We start from the raw sequence: 14,656 nt of genomic DNA on the forward strand, positions 1-14,656 counted from the left end.
TCATAGGCTCCGTTAGTTAAGTGATCTATGGATACGCTACATACACCACACTGCATCAAACGGCATCACATTAAGCAATCGCCCATTCGAAAGCAAAGACACCGATCGAAGCAGCGCGTGGAAACGCTAATCTAACTGGGACAGATTGATTTATAACTCAAACAAGAAACTGTGCCGCCGAGGCCCTGCAACGTGTTCCACATTGTTTCACTATTAATATGCAAACAGATCAACTGCTGCAAATTCAAGTAGGCGAGGTGCGCTAGTCTACGCATACTTCTTCTGCTTGTGATCCTGAATGTTAGCACCATTCGTTAATGTTAATGAATAAGACCGAATCATTTCGGCCTCAAGTTTTGTTACCCTATGAATAACTAGAGACGACCAAAACGATTGGCAAGACCTTGACTTCAGCCTATATAAATTTGCATGACCCTACTTCCTGAAGTACTGGCGAGGGTCGTCACTGTCGATTATATTTAATTCTATGTCACACTGTCTAAAGGTCATACCCATTTGCAGTTGAGACAAAAGAAATAGCTATTCTAATGTGCTATACTGTCGTAGTAGTATATATAGCAATAGTTTGTCTTTATAGTCCTCTTTTATTCTTAGTGTATGTTAACGAGTTTCCTAAAATTGTTGACGAGTTGTGCGTGTTGTTCGCGGATGATGCCACTATACTATTTTCAGGGGATATACACAACATACCTCATATGGAACAAAATATTAAATCAACCCTTAAAAAAGTAATAGATTGGCTTCACTCACTAAATCTTAAAGTCAACTTAGACTAAACTAAATATATCCAGTTTAGGAATTATAAAACAACTCTCATACTATTAAATATTACAGAAGGGGGAACGACAATAGAAGAAGTTAGTAATATACGTTTCCTGTGTGTTACTATTGATACTTTCCTTAACTGGAAAGAGCATATTGCACGAATTAATAATTTAATTTCTAGCCAATGTTATGCTTTGTCAATTTTATCGGGCACTTGCTCCGAAATCATAGTTAGAAACTCTTACTATGGCAATGTTTTTCCCCTGCTGACCTACGGAATTATTTTTTGGGGAAATTCTGTAGATGTGCAAAGTACTTTTCTTTTACAAAAGAGATGCGTACGTACTATATACCGTATTAATACCGAGGAATCACTTCGGAATGTATTTAAAGACAAACGGATAGTCACTCTTACGGGTATTTATGTACTTGAACTCTGTCTTTTCGTTAAGAATAATTTTGAATATTTCGCTAAAAAGTTTTCATTAAGAGACAATCTAAGAGAAAAGTACAAGTATAACCTAATATGTCCAAAGGCAAATAACACGTCGTAATGCAAAAGCGCCTTCTATACTTCCATACGTGTATTTAATGCCCTACCTAACTATATTAAAATTTTAAATGATAATAAATTTAAGTACCAGTTAAAAAGGTTTCTTACAGACAATGTATATTATAGTTTAAAGGAATTTTTCGAATCGATGGAAACGGCAAGTGATATGTATTAGATGCTAAGACCAGTTGTTACATGTATATAGTTGTTAATTATTTTTAAGGCTATAAATTGTACGCTCGAAACGAGCAACTGTTGATACCATTTGATATAATGAACATCTTTACGTACCTACACAGTTTACAATAAATGAATTACTTACTTACTTACTTAATTTTCCAATTACAGTAGTACTTATCATGCAGTAATGTATGTCCCAGCATTATTGACTGAATTCTTCAACGCTTGCCGAGTTCCGTATCGCTTAAATGTCTATTTCCTTACAAACGTGCCCTGTTGATATTTTTGAAATAAAAACGTAAATTCCCGGTAAATAATCGTGTAATGTAACTCCATGTTTAAAGTAGCTTTTATTCACTATATCAATAAGCGCTTTACCTACATGCAATTTGTTCAAATGCTACATGATGCTTAATTATGATGATTTATTGTGGGTGTTATGTTATTTCATTTAGATCTTCCGTTGACCCTGGCACATGTTAATGTGCCTGCGAATATCGTGCATGTCTGACGGCGCCTATAAGGAATGATTCGGACCTTCATAAGTGGTTTGGCAATTAAATAGAGGGCTAGTGCGTCGCCGAATGTGTCGACCCGCTAAGTGTGTAGCAAGCCTAACGACGCAAGCGCAGCAGCGGAGTCAGCAGCGACATCGAGCACGCGACCCGGTTCGCCGCTCGGGAAAGCATCGACAAAACTCGGTTGAGGCCGCACACAACGAGGCGAACGCACACTTTCGGTCTTCACATGCGAGCTGTGTTAATATATTGTAATGTACTAATCTAACTCAAATAATTTATGTATTGCACATGCAATTATTACAATTATACTATATATTTTTACCTATGACATAGTTATCCAATTTTCTATTTAAGATATCTTACTGTATTTTTGCCAGCGTGAACTGTGGTTAAGACAAAGGTCTGATATTGATTTAGCTTTGCAGGCTGTAGTCGATGAAGCAAAACATATGTTATTTAAGAGGTTGTTTATTTATGATGTATGTATTCAAGGTGGAGTTCAATATTTGAGGTTAGCGTTAAATTGGTATAATATAAATTTGTTCAGCTATGTACGTCCGCGACCTTGGATTTGACGCCCCCGTTCTACTTTCCAAAATCTTAATGCGTTAATCATTGTTTGTCAGGGAGCGATTATAGTATAGTAGGTTATTCATACGTGTTGATTCATAGTTTGAAATAATTTCAAGAAATTGGGGCACGTTGACTTCTTTATTAATCGTGCCTTGAATGCTATGTCAAATTAGGAATTATGGCACGGATAAGAGTTTTCATTAGCCATCATGTAAACTGGGCTTAAGTGTTTGAAATGATGTGGAATGAAGCTTGATTAAAGTTTGGGCGTTTAGTGTCGGTGGGCGTGAACTCGTGAAGCCACACGTGCGTTCGTCTTAACATTACGGCCGCTCAGTTTCGGGTCATGCGGCGCGGTAAGGGGCACAAGGTAAAAGATGGTGCATTGAAAGTGGCCTTAAGCCCAATAGCGATCTGTGGCCGCGTTGCTTCCTATTGGCGTCGAGGCGACAATGCCACCGGCTCCGGCTGCCGCGAAGGTGACGAAGCGGAGGTCGGTCCTCGCTCGACCACCGCGCCACCCTTCTAATGTTAGGTGAAAATCGGATTATGCAGCGGAAGTATTGGCTTGTTAAGTCAGTCAGACTAGCCGTGTGAATCCAAAGTTACGAAATTGCTTTTCATTGATGTAATGCAACGACTTTCACACATCGGTAGTTTCCGTTCGGGTGACTGGATAACTATATTAATTGAGCTAATTTACCCGCGTTGTGATGAAATAAATCTAAAGCCGAAAAAACTGTACGAGAAACAATAGAAATAAAATCGGTGACCCATTAGATTGGCCTAAATTAACCCTTGAAAGTAACTTCTGAATGTAAATGAATCGACCTTAAGCGTGGACAACTTTTCTTCGTAGTGTGAGCCAGTCTCGATAGTTAAAACCCATTAAATTTAGTATTACAATAATAACAGTAATAAATCAAAAAGTTACAAAATGCTGTAACAGTTTTTAACTAGGTGATATACTTACGGTTATAGAAGTTATCAAGATCAGTCATTAGTTCAATAGCAATAGTGGGAGCGTTTGTATTAATTTTCTTGTAAACAACAAAGCTGTAAAAAGTAATATAGCCGGTACATTTCAACCGAGGTAACATTTAATGATTAAATGAGATCAGGGAAGGTGGAAGTATAAGTACTAGAGTTTTACGAGTCAGTCGACCCTCGGTGACTACCGGCGGGAGGTAAAGAGGGCGCGCTAAGGGCGTAGGGATCGAGCGGGGGAGGACCCTGACACAGATCAGCGAAGCGCCGTGGAGGCCTCAAGATTCGGCTGCTATAACATCGATTCCTCATACCATACCGTGTTACGCATAAAATGGGTCAACCGCTCTCCGGCAGCGAAGCGTTGGAGTACGTGCAATGTCCCCGTTCCAAATTGCTCCTTCGGCAAATTAACGCCTCACGCTATTGTAACGACCACGATACAACTCGGCCACGGATAACTTTACGTACTTATCAAGACTGACATTAAAGGCTAACAAAACTATTTATATAATGATTAATATAATCCTCGCGGATGGTGTTTTAAAAGGTTGTACAAGCTGTCTGAGAGACCGAATATTAAGAATTAATTAAAATATTCATTGTTTCAATGTAACTGAATTACCGACCACCAAAAATAGAAATTATTCTTTGCTATCTTGTGAAAATGTTGAATGGCGCACGTTCCGACTAATTTGATGGCTTAACACCGACGATCCTCAGTGGAAAGGAGGTGTAGTGTCGCAACGCCGCGGCCCGGCCGTCGTTACCAAGCTGAAAGTGCCCGGTGAAACTGACGAGACCGGGTCACGTAAGTACGTTCTCTCGATTCGTACGCTGCAATATGCGCAAATGGCTTTTTAATAAATGCATTAGTCTAACAAATACCTTGTAAAACATACAAGGTTTATTAGATGGTTGGCAAGACATTCCTAGATGGTTAAAGAAGCGTGTCGGCGTACAGATTTTCTTTGCGTAGAGAAAACCTACAAACAATATTCAACAATATTCAAGCAAGGATTTGACCGCTATCTCGCCCGCTAACTAATGTGTCTTAACTGAGAGCTCGTCTAAAGTACAACTTGATCTAATAGATCCTTAACAACTTTGTGTAAACGAAAATTACACTACACTGGTTGGCACGCAGCGATGAGTTGTGTAAGCGTTGTAAATAACATCCCTAACGAGATGCCACGTAATGTATATAATGGCGTAGTCTATACTAGAAGGACTCCTGAATTTTCAAAACCATACCACTAGTTGTTACATAGCGGTTCGCTTTGTGGGTTTTCGCATATTTACATCAAAACGCTTGATTACCTATCACCTTGGCCTTTGTGCATCGACGAAGTTCTTTCGAATGACAATAAGTGTATCGAAACAGCCATGGCATTTACTGAATAGACTAAACGGTGTCGAGACCAAGCCTAACGAGCCGTACGAAGACGCATAGATGTTGGTGAAACAATAATCGAGATCAGCAGAGAACGATGCTTAGCTTTGCATCGAGAAGAAATAGGAAAGTGTTTTCCGTTCGTAGAGTTAAGTACGTGAATAATATATTTATTTGTAGGATGGACTGCAGTGAATCAGTATTTTAGAACGTGACATTGTGCTGATCATTTTTGCTGCCTTCAAGGAAAACAATCGTTTGTCTCTATAGATTTTTATTCAGATAAACTTGGTTAGTTCATGGGTTGTTACCTATTTTCGCAAATACGTATACGTAAGGTACGCACGTTTCAGAGAATGCATGATAACCGCCCACCATGAGAAATACGCTTGCGTCATTATTTAATCAGTAGCGGTAGTGTATCGCCGGCTTAAATACACAAGAAGCTACGAGTTTTTAAATAGCCTTGGCCTTGCAAAACGGCATACACAACGATATAATAAAGCCACTGCTGGGAGTAAACATGTACTACTTAGGCCTTAGGGCCCTTACGTACTAGCGGTTAACCGGTTAATCACGATAGCACCTTTCGGGTACATTTTGGCGCGCCTTAGATATCTTGCATTGACACTAACAAATAACAATGTAGTTATTTACAATTGGGTATAATCCTAAGGACGTTAAGTTATACGGAGTACTTTCGAATTGTTTATAGAGATCGAACACAGTGTAAACTGCGTTCGCAACACAGTGTAAACTGTATCTTATCGAAGTGGCATAAGGTGGTATTCGGTGAAGCTGCGTTGGTCGCATCGGCTTGTTCTATTTTCCAAGTTAATATTGAACTCTCGTCGGAGCGAGTGTGGGAGTATTTCGAATATTTCGATTGGAAACGCGACAAGCGTTTTGTAAAATAAAAACGCAACCGCGATATAAATAAACTTACACATCGGTAACGTTGTTTTTCTTCGTTTTAGGTACATGTCAATGTGCTCAATGTTATGAATACAGTGATATGTGTACTTAATTAACATAAGAACAAAACTGAGGCTTCATTATAACGTGTCCACTTTGAACTAAGCATTGAGAGTAGCAGATTCATGACATAATTAGAACTTGGATTATGGCCAGTGGCAGAACAAGCTTATTTCAGTAAACGTTCTATGTAACAGACAGTAGACAAAATGCCACGGCGCCAAAGCCCAGTTTAGTTATCGCATTCAGCGAACATGGAACAAGACTCGCATACCGAGTGGAACGTTCAAAGTCACCATTATATATAGTACGCTCTTTAGTTTTACAGTTGAATGTTACACTGGTTCGCCTCAGCGTTCCACTCGATAAGCAAAGGGAACGATCGGCCAGGAGCAGAAAACGCGGGCGGGACTGGCCGCAATCTCTCGCTCTGTAAACTCGCACTGCCCTCAGATAAATTCAATACTCTTGCGAAATGTTCTCGTAAAATATGCTGCTTTATAATCCGCTTGGGATTGCTCGCTTAACCTAGTTAGTAGGTAAGTAAGTATAAGTACTTACAGGAACGGCTCCAACAGTGGTGCTCTCATTGTATATATTGTAATAACTATAAAGATAGGTAGAAGGTAGCAAGGTGTTTGGGGCCAGTCAATAGAAATGGACGCCGCTCCGTAATGCTTATTTACATGAAGACTCCCGTGAAATGAGTTCACACTTATCAGTTGTTATTATTGATAAGTAGGCTCGTTTGGTCGTAGATGGTAATTAATGAGGTAAGTAAATAAATTAAAGCGCTACAGGTCGATAAGTGAAACAAGCGATATCTGTAAAGAATGTGGTGTAAGTCAGTAGCTGTCGCTAGAGCTCATCTTGGCGAGAGTTGCAAGGCGGAGAGATCATAAAATTGCAGCGTTTCTCTTGTTTACACACATTCAATCCGCAAGAGTTCGATGGAACTATGTATGTATGTCGTCCATTTGTATCGACTCTTAGAGTGAATAAGTGTGGAATAAGTACATTCGTGGTATATGTATAATTATGTACCTATAGGACTGCAGACGTTGGGGCATCGAGCCGGAAGCCCCCGCGACTCAACGATATTTCTTGCACTTTCCGTTGTGTTGTGTGAGGCAAACGACCCCTGGAAGGCGAATCCCCATGCGCGGGTAAGCTTGCAAATGTTTCCTTTAGGGATAGGGCTTTCTGTAGCTTATACGAAGAATAGCTTCCTCTCAAAATCGTCAGTCATTGAGATTGATATTCAGAAGGTTGTGAATAACAACAAAGGAAATAACCTTAAGCAAAAGGTACAAAACTTAAAAAAAGCCTCATGGACACGAGCGAGCGCTTTCCGGACGGAGCTACCTGCTCAGGGATATGCGAGTCCTCGCTTTTTATTATATCATTTTGGAGAGGCAAGAGCGTTAAAATGTTTTGGTTTAATCTTAACATTATATCAGGCTTTGAGATCAAAACAGATACTAAGTACAAATAAGAAATTCCACATGTTTTGTGAATATGCTGGACTTCAAAGTAATAAATAAACATTCAACATAAACATAATATCGACATCAGATGTAAGTGGGCGAAGTAACAGTGGGGTAAACTATTTAGGGTTACCTACCTTGACGAACGAGGGTGCTAAAGAATAAAGAGAAAACGTCGATGTCGTTACACGAGGGCGAATGTCAGGGGAGAAATAAGCCTCTACAAACGCCGTATCAAAATAATAACAAGTTAAGTAACGTCAGGCAAGTTAAAAACGAATTAAAATGTTAATCACGTCAGTCATTAACTGATACTAATGGTAATTGTTTGTAAAAGTGAGTCGATTTCTAAGCTGCTCCCTCTACCGCCAGTTCAGCTTACACAACAAGGAAAGTTAAATACGTGTGGGGGCACACTAACTTTCGCCCATTGTAATGTTATAAATGAAATCAACACACCATCATTCACAAAAAGTACTCATTCGATAACAGAATTATAAACACACTTCAAATAGACAATAAATGTAAACAACGAACATACACAAACTTTTTGTATGATATATTCGTACCTATTTGCGAAATGTTCAGAACCAAACGTTATGCCAACCGAAAAGACGAAATCCTTCGACGAACATGGTCAAATAAAAGTAGTTCCGCGTTGACTCCACCAACCAAAATAGCTCACCTGGCTAAGGCCATTATTCGTTCGTATAATCCAATTTTCCAAAACGGTGGCACCACTTCGAGATCACAATTCACCACGGCAATGTTTAAAACGTAAGATAGTTAGTATAAAATGTAATAGTTGCGAGTTGTATCACGTTTGACAGTTACACTTCACCACATGGTTGGGAGGTCGCGCGCGACAGCGTGACAGATGTGCGTTGCGCTCGACGACTGACGGGCGACTGCCGACTGGCAGTTGCGAGCGGCTAGGGAGGCGACTCCTCTGGCGCGGAGAGTGGAGGCGCTCTGGCGAGGGCGGAGCAGTCTGAGCACCCGACGACCGGCGCCCGCGGGACAGCTGCGCAACACCGACCCTTTTTCTGTTACCATCTTCATTGTCACCGATTTTCATAATTTCGCGCCCCGCGTTTATAGGAAGATAATGTAGAGCGACAGTCGTCAATTCTCCTTGTAGAGTGTTTCCAAGTTTATGATCAACAAACCATTACTGTTTTACTACCAAACGCTCTTGACCCCATTTCCGTCTAATTTATTGGGGATTTAGAAGGATCAAAATCATCCAGACTTTCCGATAAAAATAGACTATGAATAAGATTACGACTATGTAGTTTTTCAAGAAAAGTGTAGATGTGTTTGATCTAAGTGTTGAGCTAAATTAAGTGGTTATTATTGTTAAAATGAAATAAATGTCATATACATATTACGAAAAAGTGCCCCAGGCTGGAATCGAACCAGCGTCCACTGCTATCGCGGCAGGTGCCTGTACCATTCGGCCACCGGGCCACAGCGGCATAGGTCGATTTATTTATTTTTTATTAGTATATGACATTTATTACAGTTTATAATTTAATGTAGTGTTTCTACTTGAAATAAAAACATATTAAAATATTTTCAGAAAATAAATTAATTTGTTCTAACACTTCTAACGGCTATTAATGTTATTAAAATATAGGTATATATTTTAATAACATTTATAACCATATAGGTAAAAAAGAATGAATTAGTTATGTCATTATGCCTCTACGAAATGGTGACAAAGCGAAGTCGGTAACTTATTGACTCAATTCAAGTACGTAGTAAAATTGAATATAATTTTCGGTTCGACACCGCGCATCGCGTTCAGTTGCAGGTTGGTTCAGTGCACGAAGGGAGAAGTTGTTGCCCCCGTGCAGAGCCTTGAGCCACCCGCACCCCACTCGTCGAAACGAAACCCGCTTACAACGCACCGGCTTACATACGCGTCTAATATGTGGACAGTAAACACTACACAATACATATTACACCATATAGGTTTGAAGCAGGTATGTTTGCAAAATAAACATAGGTACAATACATGAACATAGCAATACGCAAAGATCTCAATAAGTAAACAAACAATAATGACATTCGCATGTGCTTGCTGCCTGGCTTTAAACATAATATGATATATCTAGTAAGTAAAAGTAAATAAAAACGAAGACCTTTATGTAAAGTCCTTTTGAGATCTTTAGGCACAATTGGTGACATAAACTTATTGCTACATATAGTTTAGTAAACACTCGATCGATATAAGTAGACATGCGGCCCTTTATTCATTAGTTAAGCGAATCGTCCACGGAGTCGTTGCACAGTCATAACGCGTGCATTGGCTGCGCCGCGAGGGTATATCAAAGTCATCGAGTCGTCTCCCTATGTGACGTCTCAAGCAGTCGACCTTGGTCCGAGCCTTCAGGGTTAACCGCGCGAGAAGAAAACGCCCCTTTCGACCTTGGAGTCCTCCCGCTTTATCTGCTGATTCCAGCTTGTTCTATTTAAGAATTTAACCGAATTGTGCGTTTTGATACAGATCAAGTAAGATTTTCTTGCTTGCTGTAGACGCGATTGCGCTCCAAATGCACTTACACTAAAACTATCAACGTGCTACGGATAAAAAACAAAGTTATAATAATACTTTAAATATTTGGCAACACAATGAGTAGATTGAAATAAGAATAATAATTGAAATAAGTAGCTAAAATGTATCTACTTGTCAAGGTATCTTATATACTCTGTCTCTAACTGAAATATTCATAAATTAATATACGTGCGCAGTATGCGATTCCTGCGCGACAAGTTAGACCTAACTAGTAATAGTAGTAATTCATGAAATAAAACTCTAACTAGTAATTACCTAATTACTACTTAAGGTAGTACATAATGTACCTAATTATAGCGGTACAAATTTAATTTGGAGTGAGATAAGCCTGCTTTTGGTACCTGGAGTCGCGACTTGGCACGGGATTTAACTGGTAATTTACGAGAACATTGAATGACACAACGTTAGATCTATTCTGGTTTCCCTTGTGCTGGGCATCCTAGTGTAAGCACAGTTAAAATTTATGTGCGCACCACTACCGCGTGATGTAATTATAGTGAAATCATAGTAATTCACGACTGTAGGTCTAGGTAAATAAAACGCGTTTTAATGTCAATTTACTAAATTTTCAAGTAAACAAAATTTATTAATAGTAATTTAATACCAAATCTCAAGGTGTTGATTGTATAATATTAGCAGTCGTATAAATGTAATATATTAATTTAATCCTTGTTTTCATTGTGAAAAATCAGTCACTCCAAAAAATAGGACGCATTATAGAGCATTTACACCCCAGGCCAAAAGTATGGAAACAACGTTGTTTTCTTTAATAACTCATGTTTCAATCTTTGTTGTATATATTTGTAAACTAAGACTTACATTAGGCAAACCCAAAAGATTAAAAATACACGCTTAATATCAAAACATCCTAAAATATTGTCAAAAAGCTAAAAAAATAAAGTAGGAAAAGGTTACATAATTATACCTACCCTTTAATTACATGACAAAATGTTTAATTTGGCAACTATCACAGCCAGAGTAATTTACTTTTAAAATGTTCTATTAATATTTTTACCAAATTGTCAATGAGTAGTATAAAATCCATCGCTTAAAAGATCACACTTTTCTATTGAAATACAAGCTTGTTTCCATATTTTTGGTCTGGGGTGTATTACTCATGCATAATCTATATATAAAAACGTAAAAGTCCTGACTGACTGACTCACTTAAATCAACGCCCAGCCCAAACCGTTGGACCTAGAGAGCTGAATATTTCACAATAGGTAGCTTTTATGACGTTAGTATCCACTATGAAGGGGTTTTTTCAAAATTCATCCCCTAAGGTGTTGAAAAAGGGGTTGAAAGTTTGTATGGAGATCATATTTTTTTTTGAGTGCGGGACTTGAAACTTCGTATAAAGGCATATTATTAAAATTCAAGAAAAGTGATTTAAGCGTTTTTAAAAATTCATTTCCTAAATGGGTTAAAATAGGGTTGAAAGTTTTAATCCATTACAAATACTTTGAAACTTCCTAGAAAGGCATAATAGCCGATTACAAAAAAAAAAAACGTTTTTGGAAATTCAACCCCTTAAGGGGGTTAAAAAGAGGATGAAAGTTTGTCTTGGGGCTCAAATTTTATAATATTAGATTATATCGGGAACAATTTTTTTCAGTTAGGGTCTTAAAACTTCGTAGTTTGTGAAAGACAAATTTCATGCGTTGTATAATTATTAACAAATGATTAACCGTCCCTACTGATATCTTTTGCTGCATAATGTTCTATATTATGCTCATGTAGAATATATAACCACCAACATACAAATCCACGCGTACGAAGTCGCGGGCAACAGCTAGTTATGTATATGTGCCTAATGACAAAGCATTCGACCGCTGATTGTACGCAAAATAAATCCAGACCAATCTCGCAAATTAAACTACGTATGATTCACCAAAGAATGCATATTCTGCTGCTAATATTTTTTAGGGTTCCGTACCCAAAGGGTAAAAACGGGACCCTATTACTAAGACTCCACTGTCCGTCTATCTGTCACCAGGCTGCAGTATCTCATGAACCGCTAGCTCATCTCATGATAGCTAGACCGTTAAATTTTCACAGAAGATGTATTTCTGTTGCCGCTATAACAACAAATACTAAAAAGTAAGGAACCGTAAGTTCGACTCGTGCTTGTCCGTTTTTTTTTAATTACGTTTTCTAATTAGTGTATAGTTTATAAACTAAGAAAATAAATATTCTTGCCCCATTTGAAAAATAAATATGCAACCTCTTTGTTGATAAAGAATAAATAATAGGGAATAATTTTAACTTCCTTCCACCATCGAACGACCACTGACAACTGCCATTAAATACGTCACAACCTCACATCAAATTTGATTATTTTCTCACACTACGCCACACTTTAATTTAAAAACTTCTTCGACTTTAAGGTCTTCTTTCGGTGCATTATTTATTGTTTTAAAATACTTTTGTCAAAGAGGGATATAATAAGATAGAGCGGTACTGTCATAGTAAATTTTGTAACCACAGAAAATTCACTGCCATCTATCGATACACTTTAAAACTAAAAATGAAGATTTATAAAAATACGATATAATGTATTTAAATATGGATAAATGATATTTTTATTTGCATTAATTATTTTTATATGATTTGACTCATGTCCTTTCACTGATATGCGTTAAAATTGTTAAATAACAAACGAAACCGTCAACGCCATCTATACGACAATAGGCCAAAGCTAGTGGCGCCTTCTAATCGAGAATCAAATTTTCTTGATTTTCGAGGCACGTTTTTTCCTTAGACTGTATCCATCTATTACGGAGTTATATCTATCTTTGCTTTTGTTGTTCAAAAGACCTAGATATGTTTTTAGTATTTATGATTTCATGATTCAACAGCAATTAAAGCGTTAAAAACATTATAAATAACAACCACTTGGCCGTTTTATCGGACATGTTCGCGTGAACACACAAGTAGGTACTTTATATAGTACAAAGAGTTTATTGTGGTAGATTTAGGGCGCGGCGAGCGTCACAAGCGCATGTGACCCAGGTCGCAGCGGCAAGGGCAGTGGGGCGTAGGCCCCCGCGAACCCACTGCACCTCTGTTCCTAATTTTTTAATTGATATGAATATGTAACGATTGGAGCAACAGTTTGGCTGTATAAGAGGTCCTTATATGAATGAATAAAAATAAAAATACTTTTTAAACTTGGAAGGGTAGTTGACGCTACTACCCTTCCAAGCACGACGCACAGCAATTATAACAAAATTAAAATAATACACCCACACGGTCATCGGTAATAGTGACTTGGGACGAATGAGATTTAACCACGTGTATTTTTGCGGTTGTGACTAAATAAAACGAATGAATAACTAAATAAAAGCCACCAGAATAAATTGTGACAACCTTTCATATTCAGTCAGTTTTCATAAATACACCCGATGATGATTTTCCGATCGTCCATTTTACAAAATTTTATGTAAATTCGCACTTAAGCCCGGTTCACATTTGTGGAGCGTGCATAAGACAAATGTGAACGCAACCATATCAAATGTATGAAACCGATATGGGTCACGAGTCACGACATAACACAACACGTCACGTCAGACAAATGTGAACCGGGCTTTAAACGACTGAGGGTGAATCATAAACTGACATCTCTAAGATTACTAGAGCACTAAATATTCAGGAATCCCGTCCGGGTCTGCCAAGGAAGATTTAACATGTTTAATATCTTCCGATGCAGAAGGTATATCGCTGTATCGGAAGTCTGAAGTTTCTTAAGTGCACGAAGAAGAGTTATTGCAGCAACGGCCGTCTTTAAGTGAGAGTCTGACAATCGACTTTATGTAACCACCTTTTACATCAGGCGAGGTTACAATCTCTATAGATGAGTCGAATTGGTGTTTCTTGTTAAATACGTGTTGGTATGCAGAAATAGTTGTGGTTTTGAGAAATTGAATGATTAGTGCGCTGTGTAGGTTTAAGTCGTTTTCATTAAACTGATAGCTGCATCATGCAGCTTCTTAATACGGTCCCATCCGGAAGAAAACACGAAACTTAGCATGCACGTAGCTTTTATATATGTGATTCAATATTGAAAGAGGAACACGTTAAAAAACCTCCCCCCCCTCCCTCCTCTTTTGTGTCCCCAATCACAGTGTTTTTAATTTTATTTTTAAAACGGCTAAAGCTACGACAAAACCGTCAAGGGATAAAATGTTCTTTATAAAATTAGATAATTTTATAAGTTGTTATTTTGGTATTTGGTACATAAAGATGTAAAGAGAGAGTTTCGTATACAGGGTGACCTTATCCATTGGACAAACCCTCAAGTTCCACGTAGGGTTAGTTCTCAGGAACGCTCTAAAGTTAATATTTTTTTAATAAGAACAAAAGATAAAAAAATATTTTTTCAAACAAAAGTTATTTCCAATAATCGGCAACAAAAAGAGAAATACTGTATTAATCATTGGCAGTGATTTTGACAATTTGTTCGAAAATATGCGGCAATGATGGCATTTGTCAAAAGTCAGAATCTTATTAGTGTCATAAATAAAAACATGATATAAAGGATATTCACAGTCATATTGTATAATATTTGGACTAATCCATTTAGCCATATTTTCAATTTAGAGCAGTTCAAAGTCAACTCTG

The 14,656-nt window shown here is 38.0% G+C and overlaps 1 protein-coding gene across 1 annotated transcript in view; it reads right to left on the minus strand.

Moving 5' to 3' along the window:
* LOC134743589 (speckle-type POZ protein) overlaps positions 1 to 8,377 on the minus strand; it is a 52,311-nt gene extending 43,934 nt beyond the window's left edge. Inside the window, exon 1 of the mRNA XM_063677148.1 lies at positions 8,141 to 8,377. Coding sequence (XP_063533218.1) covers positions 8,141 to 8,154 — 14 coding nt within the window. The 5' untranslated portion in view covers positions 8,155 to 8,377. The remainder of the gene's footprint in view (positions 1 to 8,140) is intronic.
* Between the last annotated feature and the right edge of the window lie 6,279 nt (positions 8,378 to 14,656).

The sequence above is a fragment of the Cydia strobilella genome, chromosome 8 (assembly GCF_947568885.1).
Source record: "Cydia strobilella chromosome 8, ilCydStro3.1, whole genome shotgun sequence".
Lineage (NCBI taxonomy): Eukaryota > Metazoa > Arthropoda > Insecta > Lepidoptera > Tortricidae > Cydia > Cydia strobilella.